This window comes from Sinocyclocheilus grahami, unplaced genomic scaffold (assembly GCF_001515645.1).
Source record: "Sinocyclocheilus grahami isolate Dianchi unplaced genomic scaffold, SAMN03320097.WGS_v1.1 scaffold187.1, whole genome shotgun sequence".
Classification (NCBI taxonomy): Eukaryota; Metazoa; Chordata; class Actinopteri; order Cypriniformes; family Cyprinidae; genus Sinocyclocheilus; species Sinocyclocheilus grahami.
In genome coordinates, this window is record NW_015505366.1 from 704,304 (window position 1) to 728,067 (window position 23,764).

General features: G+C 37.1%; 1 protein-coding gene across 7 annotated transcripts in view; it reads left to right on the forward strand.

Moving 5' to 3' along the window:
* The window catches only part of mast2 (microtubule associated serine/threonine kinase 2), a 178,436-nt gene that overhangs the window by 46,735 nt on the left and 107,937 nt on the right, over nt 1-23,764 (forward strand). For 4 of the 7 annotated variants that reach the window (XR_001610180.1, XM_016284722.1, XM_016284725.1 and 1 more), the window contains exons 2-3: nt 7,857-8,004; nt 8,334-8,479. Coding sequence is in view for 6 of the 7 variants with exons in the window: in XM_016284722.1 (XP_016140208.1) it covers nt 7,857-8,004; nt 8,334-8,479 (294 nt within the window). In the remaining variant the exon portion in view is untranslated. Of the gene's footprint in view, nt 1-5,925; nt 6,192-7,856; nt 8,005-8,333; nt 8,480-23,764 lie in introns of those variants that run through there. The other 3 variants (XM_016284723.1, XM_016284728.1, XM_016284724.1) reach the window with 2 other exon arrangements.

Consider the following 23,764-nt stretch of genomic DNA (forward strand, 5'->3'; position numbering starts at 1 on the left):
TGAAAAAGATTAACCCAGTAACTTTGTTTTTTTGTAAGCCTTTTTCTGCAAGCATCTGAGAAAACGAGCGCGTCTAATTTCGCTCCCTTGGTGACGTGGCAAAGGGATCTCATTATAATATTACCGCCCCTTATTCTGTAAGTTTACACCCATGGTGCCGTTATTGTGTTTTCGCAAGCGACAACGGTGTACCAGCTCTAATGCCATGGCAAAAGTTTGAGCAAAACATGCTAACTGTTCTGTCTTTGGCTGCACAGACGAGCAAAGAAAACACTGTTTAGAGTCCCAGCCTCAGAGGAGACAAGAAGTGGATTTATTGATTTAATGTATATTGCTGCTGCCACACAGATCTAAAATAAACATGCAATTTATTTCCCAGCTGTTTACCTTCACAAAACCGACTGGTTTTTGTAACTTGTGTGCTTTTAACGTAAACCTGTGTGTGAATGAGAACTTGGTTTAGTACTCGCATGCTGTGACAGCAGCTTTCTGTCCGTGTGCTTCGGATGTGTGCTCTCAGAAAACCGTATATCAGAAGTTTAAACTCATATGGTTTAAAACGCATGATTTCAGCGTGATAAACATGATAATCAGAACCAAAACAGATGCTTTTTAGCAGGTACGAGCTGTATTGGCGCAGCTCTATTCTGGAAAAGGGGGCGGGGAGCAGCAGCTCATTTGCATTTAAAGAGACAGGCACGAAAAACAGCATGTTTCTGCTTCCACTCAAAATAGGCATTTTCAAAAATGATATAATAAATGATTTGTGGGGTATTTTTTGGACACATTCTGCGGACACCAGAGACTTATATTGCATATTGTAAAAAGGGGCATAATACCCTTTCTACTTTCCTACTTCTTGAGTTACAGACATGCAAACTTTGGAGGAAAAAAAACTGAAAAGTGCTTTTTTTCCTACCAATCTCTGTGTGAAATCTGCCATCTTTCTAAAGTAATTACATCCATATTTATCTTTCTTCAGAACAATAGTCAGAACAACAGAACAAAAATTTGAGCCAGGGAAGTTTCTGAAATTTGGTTGATTTGACGCAGAATAAACCAACTGCTTTTAGACGTATAAGTAATGAGACCCTTGATAAGACATGGTTATTTTTTATTTTATTTTATATTTTATTTTATTTTAGGCCCTTGCAATGGTTTTTAATTCATCTAATGCTTTAATTAGCATTAGTGTTTGGCTCCACATTCAGCTCATAACTAAATAAAAAATGCTGCATGACTATTAAATAAGATTACTGCAAGATTTGCATGCAGGTGCTCTCTTCTCTTCCCCCCCACCTCCATCCCCCAAGTAAGGATGGGCGATATGGGCTTAAAAATATATCACAATATTTCTGGTATTATTTTATATTATTATATATTGTGATAATGATATCAGTGACGATAATTCAGGGAATCCTGTTTCTTTAGAGAAAACTCTACCCCACATAGGGTGTTGTGAGCATTACCGAGTAGTACACACGTTATGCAATGACTGTTTAATTCATACTGGAAGCCGGAGGGCGCCCTTGCGCAGAAACGCCACATATCCGTAGCAGAAGTAATACTACTGACGACGCTCCAGGAAGGTATCCAGTTATAAAGTATATTTATAATGCAATATGCTAATTGACATGGCCTTTATCACTGTATATAATACTATCATTCTGTAATATGAAACCACGTCTGATCACAAAAAGAAGTATTTCAAACACTCGACTATGTTATTAAGTTAATTTGGAGAAAAAGCATGTCAATAAATGATATCTTTGTTGGACAACAGGTTTGCAAACAGGCTCATACACATGCAAAATTGTATCACACACGTGCTACTGTACTACATTAATTGAGACCGATTTTTTTGTGTACTGTACAGCCCTAACCAAACCAGTTACAGATTGTAAAAGGAGCTCGAGCTCCTCATTTAGCGATACTCCTCAATTTCACGTCCGCCAGTCGCCAGTCGCACACACAGAAATATGTCAACAACTAGACTTTATCGTTATTATCGTGGGAAGACTAATTCTTATCGTGGGGAGAAATTTTACCTGTATATCGCAAACGATAAGATATCGCCCATCCCTACCCACAAGTCAACACCTCAGTTTTGTTTGTCAGCAGTCATGCTGCTGCAAACAGCCTAACACAATCAATCATTTTAAACGGAGTCTGCAAACATAGGTGTTGAATGGATATTTTAGCGATCTAAATTTAAGTATTCTCTCTGTGGAGGTTCTTGCTTCTGATTGAGTTACTCTAGTGTTAACGTTGCCTGCATTGCGTTGCTCTGTCTGTGTTAGCTCAGGGTATTGTAAACCAACATAAGTATGGCAACATTACACTTGGACACTGAAGTGAAGTCTTCACTGTTCTATAATCCCAGCTACTCCAGGGCAAAGGCTGGTGGTGTCATGGCATTGGAGTGTGACATCACAGGAACTAACAGATTAGTTATGTTAGGTTTGCGGTTGGCTTGTTTGGCTGTGTTTTGTTTCCTCATCAGGCTTGGGAGCTAAGAAGAAATGACTCTCTCTCTTGCTCTCACTGTCAAATCAACTGTTCAGTCAGCAGGAATTCAGCTCTGTGCGTCTTTCACAGTGTTAATATTTAAGTGAGAATGTTAAATGTTGCTTTGTGCAATAAACACTGTGTGCTACTTGTGACACACATTTTGTTTCATATGCAACTCACTCACTTTTTTCTTCTGTGGTTCTACAGTGCTGAGCACTGACCTTATGTGGTTGCACAGTGACAACTCTTATCCATCACATCCTGACCAAGGGCAGTCTATGTCTCTTCTCTCTCTTACACAGTCACATTTAAGACTTCTGTCTGCATGTGTATGGCTGTAGTAGTGGTGCTTCAAATGACAAATTTGAGAAGAAACTTACAAGTTACACTTGTTTTAAATTAAGTTTAGAGGGGCAGACAAGTTTCTGTCAAAGCTTAGAGGGGCAGACACGTTTTTATCAAAGCTATCCAATCTAATAATCTAATACTTTTGTATTGTATTTTTAATTATATATATATATACATAGTACATTTTTAATTATAAAGAATAATTAAAAATTTGTTTATATAGCTATAATGAAATATAATACATTTTGTATATAATAGCCTACATAATATATAGAAAATTGTTTAATTATTTTATATAATATAATATACTATAATAAAGTATTATATTTATTGCATTATATTATATTGGGCTGCACAATATATCGTTTCAGCATCGATATCGCGATGTGCACATCCGCGATAGTCACATCGCAGGATGTGCGATGTTTAGTATACTGATCGTTATATTTATACTGATCGTTTTCTTTGCTCACTCACAGACACTGTGTCTACACCGGACGCGACAGCTGTACAGAGATACCCATTTTAAATACATTTAGTAGCAGTGCTGAAAATCCATTTATCCTTTGTTGAAACTTTCGCGTCGTCGCGGAGAGTGCAGGTCACGGTCGCTTAGCAACGGCAGACGCCACGAAAGCGCAAGCTCCCGAGCGCTTTGGAAAGTAGGAGAGAGCGGTGCGGCTGGCATTTTACACACGTTTTTAGGTGCGACATGTGAACGGCCCCAAAGTCTGTCTATACTGGATGCACAAAGCGACCATTGCATATCATTTGAACTTTGTGTCAGTTCGTCATAAACGAGGCATCAGTTTACTGTCGGGGATTTGTCGTGTCGAGCTGCATCCAGTGTAGTCAGTCACACAGCATCACTGATTAAAATGGGTGCTATAGTATTTTGTTGCGTCGCGCCGTGCCGCTTGCATCTGGTGTAGACGGTGAGAGCCACGCAGATGCACGTGAACACCAAATTCCGTTCACTTCCGTTCACTATTTGGGCCTGAAATAGTGCTCTGCAAGTATCCTTGTAAACACAGATGCTTATGGCTTAGGTGAAGGTAAACAATTGAGAAAGAAAATGGATGTGTAACAGTATATTGGTTCACAGCAGTTTAATGTTCCTGTTGCTTTGTGTCATGAACGTTAATCAAACAACAAAACACAAAGAAAATGCACTTTTGTAGCTTTAACCGATTTATTAGATTTAATTTATACAGTGAAGGCTATGCAGTGTTATTTTACATTTGATTATTCTATTTCTGTACCTGAATACTGTTAGACTTACCTGAAAAAATATAAAGCACTGATTATTTCATTTGTATCTTTGTTCTGTTATTTATCTATGCTTGTAATTTGTTCATTTCCTATGCTGATTTACTCGCCTACAAAATCACACTGATTATTTTTTTTTCCAAATAGAGCTATTGAAATCATCTGATATTTTTTCATATCGCAATATATCAGAAAACAAAATATTGCAATGTGAGTTTTTTCCAATATCGTGCAGCCCTAATATTATATTATATTGTATTGTATTTATTATTTGGTGTTGATCTAAGCTATTTGTTGGCCTCACAAAATGATAGTCTCCCTGAACTGCTGATGTACTTCTGACATTCTGATATGATTTCTCAGTGCTTTTTTGTCTAGCTGATCCTCTGATGTCATATTCTCCCTTGTGTGAATCATTCAGTTAAACATTTTGTAAATATGGTCGAACCCAGTCGGCTGTCTCCAGTGATTAGCCAATGCATTTCCCTTGTCTTTTATCAGTGATCAGTGAGCTTTTTTCACTAGACTGTTGATCCGTCCTGAGGCATGATCAGTGAGCTGCCATCAGTCAGTCTGATTGGGTCTAAATGGAGAGAAATTCCTGGATGTGAGAGTGGGCTGGAGAGATTGATTAGAGGAGACCTCTGGAAAAACATCTGGGGAAGTGAAATTAGCCCTGCTACAAGTGGGCAACGTGAGCGGAGTATAAACATACAGTGTTCACTGGAGAGTCATTAAGGCCTCTAGTTCATGTGTGTGTAGATTTCCCTTTCATGCTCTGTCAAAGCATGACTGACCGAACCAAGTGAGCAGCAATGTATTGTAGTGCAAACAGAACTGTTTAAAGGGACTGTTCACCAATTTTTTTTAAATTGTATTCATTTACTCACCTTTATATTGTTGCAGAACCATGTCGTCGTCTTTTTACAACGCAAAAGGAAACATTTTACTGAAATTGTTTAATGTCTGTATAGTTGATTTTTATTTTATTTTATTTTATTTATTTTTAATTAATTTTATTTTGTTTTGGTTATTTTAGTACTGTAGCAAATTATTTCACAGAATAACAGAAGAAAGTCATACGGTTTTTGAACAACACAAGGGTGAATAAACAATGACAGAACAGAATTGTCATTTTTGTGTGAATGATACCTTTTAAGTGCCCTTTCTGCTTTATTATTTAGCCATGCACAAACATGCTTTGGGGTACAGCTGTCAAGTCAAGTCAAGTCAAGTCACCTTTATTTATATAGCGCTTTTAACAAGATTTTAACAGATTTAACAGATTTTAACAACTGAACAGCATTCATTAGGAAAATAGTGTCAATAATGCAAAATGACAATAGTAAACACTAATTTTTCAGTTAAAGACAGTTCATCATTGAATTCGGTGATGTCAACATCCAGCTCAGTTTAAATAATATCTTTGCAATCATGTCAACGATATCGCTAGAAATGAAGTGTCCCCAACTAAGCAAGCCAGAGGCGACAGTTATAATATATAAGCTGTCAGTTATAATACTAGTTATTTCACATTCTTCCACTCTTTCCAAACATAGTAATGATCCATTGACCCAAGTACAGCTTGCTTGTGCCATCTAAACAGAGTTAATGTTAAAGTCCTACTGCAGTGCAATGAGTGCATATCCTGAGGCAGGTGAGAGTGTCCCTCCCAGACTTGTTTCTCACGTGTGTTCACCTGTGTCCCTGATCCTCAGCTGATTAGCCCTGGGACTCCACACTGACGTCATGGTCACCCAGCCTCCCCCCACCCCCCACCCCCCATGCAACCCGATGCCATTCTCTCAGGCAGGACTTAAAGGCTGCATCTTTCAGCCTGTCATTGATGGAGTGTGCACTCGCTCACCTGGGCTATAGCGGGTTGGAGAAAATGTATGGTGTTGGCTGTAAATTCAGCTGAACTTTAGGAGCTGAGAGCATATGACAGAAGTAGCAATCTTAAGAATAGCGTGAGTGGTAGTTGGTGCCACTGAATGACCTGTCTGAACCTTTGTGTCTATAAATTAAAAACAAAGAAAAAGCAACCATCAAACATGCGCAAGGTAAGGGATGCAAATAATTGTTTGTGGTGTTAAATAAAAAAATGTGTGACAATGTACTGTGTAGCTTATATTGTAAAATTTATTTTATTCCTGTAATGACAAAACTGAATTTTCAAAACAAAACTGAATTTTCTTCAGTCTAAAGTGTCACATGATTCAGAAATCATTCTAAAATCCTGATTTTCAAGAAACATTTCTTATTTTCAATGGTGAAAACAGTTGTGCTACTTAGTATTTTTGTGGAAGCTGTGGTGCATTTATTTTCAGCATTCTTTGATGAAAACAGTGCAAAAGGACAGCATATATTTGAAATAAAAATATTTTGTACCATTATAATTGCCTTTACTGTCACTTTTGATCAATTTAAAGCATACTTGCTGAATAAAAGTATTTAAAAAAACAACTTTCTGACTCCAAACTTTTGAACGGTAGTGAATGACTTTGAGTGTGATTGTGAAACTTGTTTGGACCCTTTGTTTTCTTTTAGGGCAATTTTTTTGCCCCCAAAGTTTCCAGTGGTCACTGGTAGGATTGCATTTGGTTTGTTTTTTCACTTTGTGTGTGTGTGTGTGTGTGTGTGTGTGTGTGTGTGTGTGTGTGTGTGTGTGAGCTAGTGACAAAACTGACGTTTCTTTGTTTTGAGGCTTTTTACTTTTGAGGCCTCGCGGTGTGGTTTTATGAGCGCTGCGTGTATGATACAAACAGTCCTTCCAGATGTTTCTGGAATTTCGTGACATTACAGAGAGGATGTGACCAGCACTGAGTTCCTGCCAGATTTCTATGGCAACGTCTGTTTCCCATCCTGACGAAGAACACAGGGAGTATGAATGAATCTGCAGGCGTCTTAAAATACATTTATTTGGCTCGCAGTTTGGGTCTATATTTCTTACCTCTTAAATTTGATTGTTCCGTTTTCCTGTCTTCACAATTTTAGTGTTGATGCCAGCTTCACATTGCTGTTGTCTATTTGTGGCTTGTTTTTGTACTGATGGCAAAATACAGGCCAACAGAAAAACTGTTGTAGGTGTCTTGGTAGGTATGGGAATTTATAGACCCCTCATGATTTTTTTCTTTCTTATTGATTGTTCTGCTGTGCAAAGGCAAAACATTGTTGAATTTTCTTTTATTATTATGTGTTGCCTTGTGCCTTACACAATTAGTCCATTTCCTTTTTTGAATTAGAATATTACATAGACCTTAGCATTTAACTTAATTGTGCTTAAATGTGTAGAATACCCATAGATTGAATAAACTTAGCAACATTCACACCTAGATGGCTCTTGTTCACAAGATGCAAATTTGTCCTTCTCAAATGGATAAGCAATCTAGTTATGTGCTTCTGTTCCAATGAATTCAGAATTTCTGAGTTTCAGAATTGCTGAAGAATTGCGATGAATAGAATATGTCCCCCAGCTCAAGTCTTGGCAGCAAGTCATCACTTTCAGATTGGTTATTCGCAGTGTGACTCTATGTGTGATGCAGTGCCACAGTGTGGAACTAAGTGTTATAACTATACTGTATATCAATGTCTTATTCAATTCACCTAATTCATATATTCCGAGTTTCAGTAGTCTTTTATGTGGCATTTGTTTATACAGTTGTGTGTACTTGTTTGTTAATGAAACAAGGAAAAAAAACTCCTAATCTCTAATCTATGCATTTCAGCAGGAGCTGCCTGCGCCGCCTTCCCTGCTGTTCAGGAAGCTGAGTAACCCCGACCTGTCTCCTGCTGCAGGAAAGACCAAACTGCAGCGGCAGCTCAGTCAGGATGACACCAGAGCCCGACGTAGCAGTATGGCTGGCATCCTCACCGGTGAGACACCACAAATTTGTATGCCCCCCTACATTTGTTTTTAAAAAATTCAGAAGTTTGTATAAATCCTGATGATCATGTTATGCAACATGATTTGAGAATGTTTTGAGAGCACCATGTGCTTCAATGGAAGCAAGAATATCTGACCTTCTGTGCAATTTTTGTATGCCACACATTTGCTTTTATTTAATAAGTGATCTACATAGACTGCAGAAATTGGTTCACATTATATAAAAGCTGTCAGAGAGAATCTGTGGCTTGGCTTACAGACACGTATACAAACAAGAAAAGACTATGTCCTAATTCTGTGTTTCCTTGGTGTGCCGCAGGAAAACAGCTTCTGCCTCTGTCCAGCAGCATGCATGGTGGAGTGAGTCAGCTGGCCTGGCAGCAGCATGCAGGAGAACCCAATAACTTGGTCCGCATGAGGAGTCAATCCTTTGGCCAGTCTGCCCCCTCTCTCACTGCGGGACTGGTGAGTGCATGTGCACCACACAATGCTCACAAACCCTCTCTATCTGTTTCCATCCAACACAAACAGATTGGTCCAAAATTACTCAAAATGCTAGAGAAAAAAAGTAAAAGTGATATTTATAAGGAACTGTAACATAATACTTGGTATAAATCAGTTTGTAAGAATGATAGTCTGACCATCAGTGTAAAAATTGCCATCATATGTTTGTCTAGCATACTTTGTTTTTTTTACTCCAGATCTCCATGTGATGACAAATGTGGTACATGTGGTAAAATTTTTTACATTAGTACCCATGTGGCAAACAACAAAAACTTCTAAATGTTAACTAAAACAACATTTAGAAAAATTTTAACAAAAGAATTAATAAAATAATAACAAAACCTATTTGCCCAGGAAGCATTTCTCATTAACATTTAGTATAACTAAAATAAAAATGAATAAAAGCTATACAGACATTTAAAAACACAACAAAAAATACTAACATTTTAAATTAAAAGGAAAACAGAAAATATGAAAATGAAAACTAATTCAAATTATTAATAAAAACTACAAAAGTATTTCAATTATACTAAAACAGCACTTGTGGCAAATGGTTAAAATTTAAGGACTGAATTTTAGATTACTGCCACTGATGCGACTGATGATGCATGAATAGGATATAGTAGCTCACAGATGTAAATTTACTCCTTATCAAGCACCTGTATCAAGATCTGTGTTGATCTTTTTTACTTTCATTTTGTATCTGAGTAAATGCAAAGGCAGATTAGCATTAGGTGTGTCTGGTCTGTGTTTGAGTTTATGGAGGTTTAGAAGTGAAGAAAGTACAGCAATGTAACCTTTATCTGATGAGTTCATTTTGTTGTGCAATCTAAAGCCTAGTGCCATAGCTACATCTGCTGTCCATGTGTAGTACTACAGCATTAAAAGTGGCGAAAAATAGCAAAAGGGAAGCCCAATGATTAAGTTTGGTTATAATGTAATATAAATGAATATGTATGTATGTATGTATGTATGTATGTATGTGTATATACAGTGGGGCAAAAAAGTATTTAGTCAGCCACCAATTGTGCAAGTTCTCCCACTTAAAAAGATGAGAGAGGCCTGTAATTTTCATCATAGGTATACCTATATATATATAAGATATATAAGAGACAAAATGAGAAAAAAAATCCAGAAAATCACATTGTAGGATTTTTAAAGAATTAATTGGTAAATTCCTCGGTAAAATAAGTATTTGGTCACCTACAAACAAGCAAGATTTCTGGCTCTCACAGACCTGTAACTTCTTACTAACTATTTTTACTAGGAGCACTTCTAGCCCCTTACTGAAAATGTTTAGGAGCAGAAAATTTAGGGCTCACCTTAATTCAGTCTGCAATGCAATCATTTTCACATTTTCCCCATTTTAACTGGTTTACTGACAAATGTTTTGATAATAAATAGTTAACTGAGCAGTATTCTTTTAATTTCAGAGGGATATGAAAAAAAAAGATATGATATGAAAAAATTACTATTGTTTTGCATTCATAAGTGCAGTTACTAATAATATTACATGTTCATTTCTTGTTTATTTCATGATTATACACATTTTATAGTAAAGCACGCTTGAGTTTGGAAGCTTACAATATTTATTTTATTAACAACAGTAACTTGCAAAATCTAATTTTTATGTAGAAAAAGTATATATTGTACTCTTATTAAATGTACCATTATTCTTCTATAGTCTTATATGGAACTGACCAACAACTTCAGTGATTATGTGATTTAGTCGCAAATTGAAGAAAAGTTTGTTTTTCAAAGCACTTTGTGATTTTTCTTACTTCATACACAAAAAAGAGCAAGATTTCTTGATGATTGATATTTTAGCCTAGTGATTTTATAATTGTTATTTTATAATTTCAAAATATAAAGGAAAAGTAGCTAATAGGGATGCTCCGATCGATCGGCCGGAGATCGGTATCGCCCGATAATCACATTTTATGACTCAATCGGTACTCACTACACTTGGCCGATCTCACTATCTGATTGCAATTTGATGACGTCAACGCGTGACGAAATGATTTGGCGCCGCAGTCATGTCATCGCCGGTGTGGAAATGCTATGACATTTCGAGAAACAATGAAAAATTCACTATTTGTCGTGTATGTTTTGCATGATGATATGATGAATAGATGGTTCATTTTTAACAGCAGATTTAGTGACGTTAGAGCTGTTCTGCGCCTCACTTCACACGTCTGTGGCGCGTTACGGCTCCACAGCTACCGGAGCTGATCACGGCTGCTCTAGTCAGTGCTTAAGTTTATACCGGTGCCAGCCGCGGCACGTTTCTGAAGCGACTCTCTGCGCTGCTTGGCTAAAAATAGCCTTTTGTGAGTTGTCTCAGCGTGGAGGATGGAACAAAACCTCTTCGGAGCCGTAAGGGATAACGGTAACATAATACGCTGATCGTGGGCTGCTTAAATGAACATTTATTTATAAAACAAAATATCTATTTTGGCCATATTAGCCTACTCAATAGCATTAAGGCTTTACTCCTTTCAAACTTTATCTGGAATGTCACCGTTTCTGTCACTGCAACTTCCCGATCAGGCGAACGAACACACACACACACACGACCTCATGAAAAAAATGTATTTAAAAAAAATTTAGTTAATATTTGCATCATTTGATTTATTTTATCCACCCGCAAATAATCAGAATGCATTTTCTATTACCTGACGATTATCCGCAGCGTCCAAATAAAATAAAAAATAAAAAAGCAAAATATGTTTGCTGCGTAAATCAGACTTACTGAAAATGCAAATTCATTCTCTGCCAGCAAGAGGTGCTTTAAAGCAGGAGAAACAGGTTTACCCAGTAACGGCTGTACACAAAGCAACGCTGAGCTCACAAACACTGCTTTATCAGGCATATAACATGCAAGATGAAATGAAAATGACATCGAAAAGTTTCTAAAGATAGTCTTTCTTCAGAAATACAGTGATATAAAAACACCCACACCTCGTTTTGATTTTTAAACGTGCAGTACGTGCTCATTTATTCAACGAAGCCTTTTGGAAAATCAATCAGTTTTGATATTGTGGCGAGCGCCACAAATAAATAAATGTATGGGAAACACATCCCACAGCACAACCACCTGAGCTCAACTTCAGTCTACTCATCACCTTAACTTTAACTGCGTTTGTAGCCGGTGCCATAGCCAGACTGATAAACAAACACAGACCGGAAGTTAACTTCAGGTCAGGCGCGTGCGCCCGATGAAACCGTCTATATAAAGCTTGAGGCATCGGTATCGGCCGATCACCATGACAAGAAATCGGTACTCAGTATCAGCTGCTAAAATCCTGATCGGAGCATCCCTAGAATTTCTCTCTCAAAAGGTTGTACAAACCTTGAAATAGGGTTGGGTTTCGAAAGCCGGTTCCATTTTAGAACCGGTTCCAAATTTCCAAGAACTGGGTTTTCGATAAGACGCGTGCATTTCAATTCTGCTTAATGATTCCTGCTTTCGCATTTTAATGTGGTTAAAAACTATTTAAGTGCAGGAACGGAAAGAACTTGCACCCTGTTTGCGTGCAGCGCACACGAAGCGCAAGCACGAACACAGAGAACAGAGGTCGAGGTACGGGTTCCCAGTTTGTGTCCGTTCTCGAACCGTTCCGTGTATTTCCACTGTAGAAAAGGTTGTTCCGAGCTGAAACTGACGACTTTCATATTTGTCGACCAATATGCAGAAAACTACGTCAGTATATCATCATAAACACAGCCTGTTTTTGTCTTGCGTGAACGTAAACAGATGAGAAAGAAAACGTTAATTACAGTTTCTGTACCTGAAATTATGTTCAGTTGTATTTATTTATGATATTGCTAATTGATTTGTTTGTTCCTATCTTCTTACTGACTGTTTACTTGTCTTTAACTCTTTAATATTTTAAAATTATATTAATCTAGTTGTTTTTGCTGTGGTATTTTTTTTAAAGCATAGGCAAAATTCCTCTTGCAGTGTTCTGTAGGCTGCTGATTTTTGCTCGTGTTATTCAGCTGCAACAGAATGCTTTGTAAAAAGACAGAATAAATGTTTGACATCTAAATGTTTGACTTAATTTTTTTTATATTGGATTTTTTTTATCTTATTGTAATCGAAACTAGGAATCGATAAGAATCAGAATCGAGAATCGGAATCGGAATTGATCAAATTCAAACGATACCCAACCCTACCCTGAAAAGAATAATGTAGTAACATTTGACTATTTCTGCTACAAAACCATGGTTACAGTTAGTGTTACTGCTTCTTGTTTTCTACGTCAGCGCTGTTTGATCTGTTTATAACAGAGAATTCTGTGTAGAATTTTAATGCATCTCACTAGATCTCACAGCAACCATTATTCATTCTGCGACGAATTCAAACACTTCTCACTGGATCTCGCAGCGCTATGTCGCGAAATCAACTTTGGTTCCCGAGTAAAGCTGTTCTGAGTTTGGACAAGTTTGTTTGCGTCGCTGTCCGAGTTGATAAATGGTCCGCGCTGCTCAGCTCAAACGAGTAGCGGGATTTTGTTGCTTTTGTTTAGTTTGTCGTTTGATATTTCTCATATGCGACGGAAATGGCAGCGCGAATTGAACAGCGCGGTGGTCGCGCCAGTGCATCCGTGCACAAAATTTACTCGCACCAGCAGCAATATATATATATATATATATATATATATATATATATATATACACAACATTTATTAATAACATTTATTATTTCATAATATGTGTGTGTAATAATTTTTGGTTTGATTTATTTGAACTTTTCCCGATATTTCATTTTTGGATGTAGTCTTTTGTGGCATACTGGACCTTTTTTAATAACTGTATAATAAGATTACTTGATAGAGATGGACTGTTAATGATAATCAGGAAGAGACTTGTTCTGTAAACCGCAGGAAACAGGAGTAAAGCATTCGTGATTCCCTATACTGAGTTTGTTATTTTCAGATCCTTAAGTCCACTACTGTCTGATAAATGGCAAGTCATGGAGTGTTTGAGTGGATTTGCTCTACACTGTTCTTGTTTGCATGTTCAACATTAAGAAAAAGCCTTGTACATAATTCTCAATTGGGATGTTCATGGTTGTTTCTAACCAGGAGGTGGCAGCATTGCCTACGTCCTGTACAGTACACACTTAGGCACTGACTGCACACTGATGTAGAACAAAACAGTCCAAGTCTTGAATGGGTAAAGTGCTACAGTACACATGGGCTGTGATTATTTCAGCCTTTATGTTTATGGATGAATAATGTACTCAGCACTGCAGTCTAGCACATTGTTCTAATAATGTAGTAATTAATATGCCAGTGCTTCAGCAGACCCTATTTAAAAGGCCTTGTCTGTTTAAAAGAGAAGCCATGAACACTAATTGCTGCTTATTAGGCGTTATATGCCAGCAAACAGTAGCATGCTGATAATAAGATGTAATAGTCCACAGTTATTTAAATTTGCAACTTGCAAGGCTGTCTGCCAGTATGCAGGGTGATATAACGTTTGTTTTTCCCATTAAAATGGCTGCATCAACATATCTCAACTGTAATTTAAAGGCCTGTTGATTTGAATCGAATTCAGTTTCAATTCATCACTGTTTTATATGACGCATTGCCTTTGGATGATAAATTCCTTTGCACATCAAGTAAGCGGCATCATAAATATGATATTCATCATTATGCAGCAGTATATCAAGTTTTTAAAAGGAAATTATTCATTTTTATATGTGTGCAATCAATCTGACAAATAATTTTTCAAACATATTGCAATACTATATAAAGCAGCTTCAAGAAATATTGCTGAGCTGCTGCTGCTTTTTTCTTTATTTACATAAATAATCTTTTTTTCTCTCTCACTCTTTGTAGATACACATACTGGTTATTAGGAAATTATGTGTTATAGACATATTAGGGTGAATGGAGTTGACAGTAGAAGTAGAGTAATCTCGACAGCAAAGTCTGAAATCTTATTTCACAGTATCATTATTTTATATTATTGTAACTGTATACATCAAAAATAGTTATTTTGGCTGGAAATTGAATGATTAATAATTTTCTCGTGATGAATAATTATATAAATGATCTGTTGGACACTCCAGTTAATTACATACTTTACAGATGAAAGGTACTTGATTTAATTTGATTATTTTCTCTTTTTATTTGGAACTTGATCGATGCCAACTAAAAGATTCCATTACCCAAAACAAATGAAAAAGTCTGACAGCAAAACAATTTCACATTACGTTACTCGTCGTTACTTGTTTGGGACATGTCTTGCTCTGCATTTTTCATAATTTTGCCCACTGATATAAAAAATATCTAACATGATATAAATCTTTGCTGGCTGACACAATTCTTGGTCATGCCACTGAGCCTTGCAAGTGTGATGTTACTCTTTCTTCTTATTCATAGGCATAATATTATGGCAAAGGAAAAGACCAAGTGTTGGTTCATCCTGTGGGGATGCTGTTCATAATCCTCAGGTCCGGGCTGTGAGGGCCAGGGGAGCCGCTTCTCTGCTGGTTTATTGTATGAGGTATGGGAGAGACATAGAAGAGGGATGAAGTGACTTAATGGAAACCATGCAGGACAGGCAGATGGTGTTTACCTTCCAACTAAGGCATGGAGCTGTGTGTATGTGTTTTGTGCAAGCAAAATATATATATATTTTTTTTGGTGTGTGAGTTTTGTGACGTGAACCATAACTGATTTTGCAAAGTGATTCATCTGATTGGTTTTCATAAGATTTATTGTTCTGGCAAGAAGGGGCATGATAAGGTGCTGGAAATGACATTACTCATTGGAGGGATTTGAACAAACACCATAAGTATTTAACTTGTTACCTATATAAATGATCAGACATGCATCTGGGACACGATAAAATGATTCAAAAATTAGATTTACATTGGAAGGAGGACCTGTGTCATTTGTAGAGACCAGAGAGACACTTGAGAATCTTTTTTTTTTTAAACAACTACATAGCAACATGTATAATTGTGTAAGTTCTTATATTTTTTCCTATATTTTTGAGGGATATGATAGCAGGAAATTGTCTTTATGGATATACACAGGTCACTCTTTCCTGTTCAGATCTTGTAATGGCACACCTTAGAGAAGAAAATGGTTATTTTGTTTTCATCCTTTGATATTCAGTCTAAATTGAGATGACAGTGAGGCTGGAGCAAGTCAACAGTGGCATTAACATACCATGATATTTGCATAATATTTGCATATAGGCATGCAGGGAGAAAAGGCAAGGTTGTTCTAGTACTGCAGGCGATATTGTTATTCATTCCAGTTTCTTTTTTGTGTGTTATTGATGTTCATGCCTGATGTTCACATATCATATTCAAATTTAACAGCTGGTCTGCCATGGAAATCTAAAACTGTATTTTATCAGTTAAAGAAGAACAGATAAAGAAGCAGATTCCTAATTGAAGTGCCTTTTGTACAGAGGATACCAGACTTAAATTGTGCAGTGGTTGTATATTTTAAATGGTAATTTGTTTTCCCCTCCCAGGGAATCTGGTCTTTAGTGTGGTTAATGGAGCTTTTATGGGCAGACGGAGGCCCACATAAGTAGCTGTGGCTCTCATGAGTACACGGTCAATCCTTTGTCACTTTTAATGGGAAAGTGAAATCTGTTTCCATCCTTTAAAAATTTAGCTTGCGCCTATACCTCTTTTTTGATCGATTCATTTATGAAAAATGTTACCCAGAGGCAATAGGCTTTAACAGAGAAGAGACACAAAGAAGACAAAGAAAATCACAAGACCAGCATGATCGCTCATCTCCCATCATCGAGGTCACAAACAGCCAAAGTGAGTGACTATGTACAGGATTAAATATTCAAAAGGCAATTATGAATAATTACTTGAAAGAGACGCTCCAACCAACCCAAGGTGACGACACTCGTGGCAGCAGTAGAGGCTGCTGGGATCTCTCTTTTTTTGTTTCTATACTGTTGGCTTTGTTTCTACAGTATTTACCCACTCTGCTTGTTTTCTTTATCTGGGTATGACAGTTGTTGTTGTTGCTTTTTGCTATGTACATTCTGTTTCTATCTTCAGGCATTTAATCTGATGTTCCTTGCATTTGGCCCAAATCCTGATCATGAACTCTGATGCAAAATAATAAAACAAACGCCTTTAACGTTTTTTTTTTAAATATCCGAGCTAAATCTCGCCAATGTTATTTGCAATGTCTTTAGCATATCATGCAAACAGAAAGAACACATACGATTTTAATACAAGAGCTAGCATAGACAGTTCAACTGTCATTTAGATAAGCATCAAGCAATTTGTGCTAGTCATTTTTTGCTTATTGAAAAACTTTGATTATATTAGCCTCACTAAACATTAATCAGTCAATCTTTGCATAACAGTTGGTCTTACATAAAAAGTTTAACCGTTAACGAGAAAGTACTGCCTAATGAAATATTCACAACCATTATTTCCTCATTAAAAAGTCTTATTCATCAAGAAATTAATAGTGCTCCTCAAGTGTGGGGCCCGGTGCGACCGCACCAGTTGCACCCCCCTAAGAACGGCCCTGTCAGTGCTACTTCTAAAATCCAAAAATATAGAAACTGCAAAGTTCGCATCATCCTGGTCACCACAGGGAGTGATGCTGACTCGCTCTTTCTCTTCAAGGTTACACATTCAACAGCCAGTGAAGAGAGAGAAACGGGAAGAGAAAACACGTCCTAAATACAGTGTTACTTTTCTTTTTACTGTCCTTGATAACTTCACCTGTCGACCCAGCAGGACATTCATAATTCATCTCTGAAAGTAGACTGGATGTACCTGGTCTCGCCTGGAGTCAGAAACTGAGGATAGTTACACTTTGCCTATATCCTGCAGAATGCATTTAGGCTAAAACGGAGTTGCAGCATGGCCTTCAAAGAGATGATAGTCAAAAATCCCAAATGTGTGCTGTCGGTGTCTTTTATAAGAGCCTCACAAGAGCGAGTGTGTCCTAAACTGGCACAATTTTGCTAACCAAACATTATTTATGTACTGGATAAAGAGAGCAATGTAGCATTTTCATTCAAATTTTCTTGTTCAGACTTACATGCATAGGCCTGAAAGAATTATGCAGATGCCAATGCATTGCAAGCACCAATATATTCATGGTACATTATATATTTTATCAGTTCATGCATTGCCTGGGAATCAAACCCATTGTGTTGCTAGTGCCATGATGTACTGTAATTTTTATCATGCCTATTGCTTTTATAGGAATACCACAGCTGTTGTAGTTTTTGTCCTTGGAGTTCTTGATTCAACTCTTTAAAGTAGAAATCCTTTTTTGATGTAACAGACAATCTGATTTATTATTGATATTTCATTTATGCTTCTCTCAAAAAGGCTTTGTCCTTTTTGGCATGGTGTTCTCATAAAATCTTCTCAGCATGTATAAAAAGGCAATATAACAGACCTTTTAAGCTAATGTTTTGAAAATGCACATGCAAAAAAAATTCTTTTTCAAAAAATGTGCTTCATTTCTTAACTCCTATTCTCCCCCCCCCCCCCCACACACTTTCTCTGCTGTCACCACCTCCTCTTGCTGTATTTTTTCTTTCTAACATGTTCTTAACCTCATTTGTCAAAGCTGTGACCTTTTAAACCTCACACAGCTGGATTCAAACTTTAATTGGTCAGAATATGACAAGTTCTTTAGCTGAAATGACCGCTTTGGACCTTGTAATTATGAACCGGTTCTGATTACTCTGTTAGTTATTAATATCCAAGCTTTCAAATGCAAGTTTATATGTCTATTATGACCATTAACATTATTTTGTTATTTTGGCATGTGATTGAGACTGTCTATACTGGCTGTTCCTTTCAAATGAGCTGATCCAAATTTAGTTGATTACCCAGGTCTCCACAGGACTCACACAGTCCTTTTGTCTATCTTCCTCCCCATGGTGAGATTCTGGTTGACTGAGTCCAGATAGCAATTAAGATGCATATGAAAAATTAAACGTGTCTGCTTGAGATCAGTGCACATTTGGAGCACAGAGTCAATAAACACAGCACAACATTACTCTTGGCTTCCGGCAACTCATTTTCCCAAAATAATTGGCTGACGAGGTTTTTCGCTTTGTTTTTGCAAGCTCTCTTGTTCCTGTTTTGCTTATTCCCATGTCTGTTTCTCAAGGACTATGAACTCCAGTGCTGGTGGAGGGCTTAAACGAGTCATATTCCTAAAGGAAATCCTTTCCTCTTTGTGTTTTGAAGCTAAGCAAGAGTGCAAGAGACTTTCATGCTTTGTGCTGTAAATTTGGCTTCATATTTTCTGCAGGTGTCTTAATTAACAATATGGGGATTGCATTTCATGCTCTTTGGTCCTTCTGCCACTACATGAGTGTTACTGACAGACTCTGAGATTGACAGGCACAAATAATAAGGCATAAAATTCAACCTTTGTTCACTGTGAAATCACAGTGGTATGTAGTTTTTACACTTTTCACAAATTTCAAAAGGTGAAGATTGTAATTGTTTTGAGAAAAATACTTTTTACTTTTCCAGCTTAATACGCAGAGACAACTACCAGCCCTACTTGGCAACACTGGTTAAGTTTGTTTTTAATAATTATTACAAATGTATAAATAATTGTAATATATTTACACACACACAAACACACAGCTGTTGAAAATTTTGGGGTCAGTAAAAATTGATTTTGAATAAATTAACACTTTTATTCAGCAAGGATGAACTTGATCATTACTAGACTAGCATTAACCAGTGACGGTGAGGATGAAATGCATGGTTAAAGATTTATTTTTCAAATAATTGCTATTCTTTTGAACTTTCTATTCATCAAAGAATCAGTTTTTACAAAAAATATGAAGCAGCACAACCATTTGTTGATGATGCATTGATGATGATAATGTTTCTTGATCATAAATTCAGCAAATTAGAATGATTTCTGAAAGATCATGTGACACTGAAGACTGGAGTAACATTCAAATAGAAAATAGTTATTTTAAATTGTGATTATTTCACAATATTGCAGGTTTTACTGAATTTTGAATCAAATAAATGCAGACTTAGTAAGCATAAGAGATTTCTTTCAAAAACATCTCAAAATTATGATGCAGTTATACATTATGCAATCCCACACCAGCCTAAATATCATACACACTGACTCTTCATCTCTCTTCTCTGACAAAGTGTTGGGTCTGGGGTGTCTTGTTTTGGCAGTTTTGAAATTAGTTTGAGATGGAAATAGCTGTGGTTTCTCTCAAGAGACTTAACAAGTGCTATGAGACAGTCTGTCATAGAATATTCTTTCCCTCTCTCTAGTATTGTTGTCATTCATTTCTCATTGTTTTTGCCCATGTTACAGCCTTGTAACTTTGAAATCATGCATTTAGAGTATGAGGCTCAATTAGCATGTGGTTCAGTTAATATAAGTGTTGTATAAAGTGTTTATGTGCTCTAATAGCATGCTTGATATGGTTTTTGTGAGAGCTTGATTTGAAATACATTAGCCTGGTGCTCAAGGAGTCAGTTTAATTGCTGTCAGTGGTGGACTATATTTCTGCCTTAAGGCAAGCATCGATGTCTGTTTCAGCTCACCTGCTGATCTCACAACCCATTTGTTCAAGGATCCGTTTACTGCATGCACAATGCTTCATACTGTGTACTTGTAATAAAGATTATATGGTTTGCGTGTCTGCTTTCGAGGTATGCGTCTTGTAAATATGTATAAATCTATTAGCATTTGTTAAACAGGCTCTTTGCCTTAGAGGTGGTTTCCCTGCACGAAGCTGACGATATTGGCAGATGATTGTCTGTGCCTAAGGCTTTGGCTTGACTGGGTTGTGTTAACCTTTGGCTGGGTCAATGATATCACTGTACATGTATGAACCCACTGCCATTTCTGTTTGTCTGCATCTTTATTGTTGCTTATTGACACTGTATTTATGCTTCACGTTTTTCCTTTTTGTGCAGACCTTGTGTTTAAACGGTGTATTTTAGCAGGTAGCTGAGACATCAAATCTTACAAATAAAATATATTGTTTATAAATTGTTTATTGTATATAAAATAAACTTTTGTCATTTATGTTAAAGGGGTCATATGATGCTATTTTAAAGATCATTATTTTGTGTATTTGGTGTAACAGAATATGTTGACATGCTTTAATGTTCAAAAAACAAATTTTTCAAATACTGTACATTATTGTAGGTCCTCTATGCCCCACCTCTCTCAAACACATAGTTTTCAACAAAGCCCCCTCCTTTGACAAGCGCAGTCTGCTCTGATTGGCCAGCTGACCCAGTGCATTGTGATTGGCCGAACACCACAAGCACGCGTCGGAAATGTAACGCCCCTTACCATAATCGTAGCTTCAGCTTTCAAAGTAAATATCAAGACAGGTAATAATGTCATTAGTTTTACCATCAGTTCAAGCCCCGAAAGGGCCACAGAGTCGCGTGACAGACACAGTGATGATGCAGTACACAAGCCGCGGTTAAGACAGCTGATGTGCTATGATTTCTGACAGGCAGTTCACTCTCCTGTGATGTGACACTGTTCCCCTCACACACACACACACACACACACACACACACGATGCGTTACTCTGCGCTAGTGCGGTGTTCAAAATATCGATACGACGATGTGTCGTGAGTGCGGCCGCGTGGTCTGTGTGTGTGACTGAACTTAACACCAAACTGCTTCTGTGACGTGCATGTTCGGCTAGAGTCGCTTTGAACTCGTGCATCTTCGGAAGCGGAGCTGCGCGGAAAGTTACAAAAAATGCCGTGCACACCGCCACGCGAAACTACGTCGCGCGCACTCAAAGCAAACTTCTGCCAACACCGCATATTTGTCATATTTCCCGCGCACACCTAAGCGAACTTGCCGACGTTTTTTTTTTTTATCATAGAGTGTGTTAATTTGTGCAATGATAACCTACCAGCAATGTAAATAATTTTTTTAATAAATTAGAATGAGTACATTAAAATATAAATTTATTAGAACGAGTACATTATTTATGGGCTTAAAAACAAGATGCAAACAATCAGAATATTGTACCTGGTGGGGAGTGCCCAATGTAAACATGAAACATATGCCATTACCTATATTGTACTGTGGTACAGTTATGGAGTCCCTTCATAATGCAGAGGTCAACTGCCTGCTCTGCCAATAGTTAGAAATGGCACTATAGTAAGCAGTGTTTAATAAACAGCTGTTTTTCTAAATTCTGCTGAGGTGAAATTCAGCGCAGTCATGTATCGTATCGTGGCTTCTGTATCGTGATACGTATCGTATCGTGACTTTGCTGGTGATACACAGCCCTACTCTGCGCAAAACTCTGCATTTGAACAGTCAGTAGCAAATACTTATACTAATAATAAAACATACTTTCAGTCGCTGATTCAGAAGCGCTAGATTGTCATAGCAAAGTCGGAATTTTTTTTTTAGAAATAGCCTTTGTGCACAGCCAGCCTTGTACTCTTCTAGGTAAAAAAAAAAAAAAACCTCTCAAAAATAAAATGCATTGCACAAATTCCAACATCTGGGTTGTGCTGTTCTGTTGTAAATAAATCTTAACCAATGATTCCTAATGGCATCTACGGCCGGAAGGCCAAATAAAGTGCTTTTGCTTTCGCACTGAAACACAGCGTCTCCCTGACATGGCTGCATCAACACTACTGCTGTTCCTGAAACCACACCTTCTTTCTTTGCTTGCACATTTGGGCGGCATTATGCTAATATATTTTAGATATGTTGGGGCGTTTTAGAACGAGCCGTTTTAGGTAGGTGTGGTTCACTCTTAACTTCTATAAAGAATATCTCTTTGGATTTGAGACTTTAGTCTTTGCAATTTACAGACCTTCTTTATGCACCAAGAGCTTGCAACACTCCAAAGAGAAAGGAAAACTTGAAATCGCATCATATGACCCCTTTAATAGAAATTAGGGCGGGGTAATGTTACTAAAATATATATTTCTGTATTTTTCATCCTAATTTGCACACACTATTGCGCACTATTAAAAAAAATCTGTCTTAAGCTTCTCATACCTGTGAGTTGTTGTTTTTTTTGCATCAAGATCATCATGAATTTATGGTGTAAATATTCAATAAATCTGCAGGTAATGTGGGGTCAGGATAGCTGCATTGGGGACTGATATGGCTTGATCTCTTAAGAATGAATAAAACTATTTAAAAGGATAGTTAACCCAAATTAAAATTGTCATTTTATTAATCTCCCTCATCTTCGGAACACAAATTAAGATATTTTTGATGAAATCCGAGAGCTTTCTGTCCCTGCATATACAGCAACGCAATTGAAACATTTTATGGCCCAGAAAGGTAAAATAGTCCATGTGACACCAGTGGTTCAACCGTAATGTTATGAAGCTACGAGAATACTTTGTGCACAAAGAAAACAAAAATAACTTCTTTATTCAATGATTTTTTCTCTTACGGGTCAGTCTCCACCGCCTTTCACGAGAGTACCACGACGCATGCATGTGTCGCAGGAGCAGGTGTTCTGATGTAGAACACACGTGCTGTGCCTTGTTTACAAGAAGAGGAATGCACACGTTATTTTTGTTTTCTTTGCACACAAAAATAATTCTCGTAGCTTCATAACATTATGGTTGAACCATTGATGTCACATGGACTAACAATGCCCTTACTGTGGAGGCAGAAGTGTTTTGTAAGTTTAATCTTGGCATTTCCAAATGAAATCTTGACCGTTATTAAATAGGGCTGGGTATCATTAAAAAAATTTCGATACCGATTCCTTGACTTCGATACCGGTTCATGAACGATACTTTTTCCGATACCAATTTTATGAAATCCATTTTAACAATATTATATTACACATTAACTCATAAAACTAAATTTCTTTTTTCAGTTTGTTGAGTTTTTTTTACAGACTCGAAGACTCATCTCCTGAGCCACTGCACAAAGGAACAAAATGTAACCAACACAATAAATCAGTGCAAATAGGTTAAATAAAGTTCAAAAAGTGTTCAGTGCAAAATTAACAGTTTTAAGTCAGTATGTGAGGATCACTGCTGCATGCTTAAGATCTTTAAATCACTCAAAAAAAATTACCATGTCTTCTTTTTCAGGAGACAGACAAGCCCTCTCTTCACTGATGATGTCCTCAGGACTAATGTCCCGGCTAATGGCTACGTTTACACTAGTGCATTTTCGTTTTAAAACGCATAGCTGAGATGGAATCATCACTTCTATTCACTTTCCACTGATTTATGCGATCTGATGCGGATTAGCT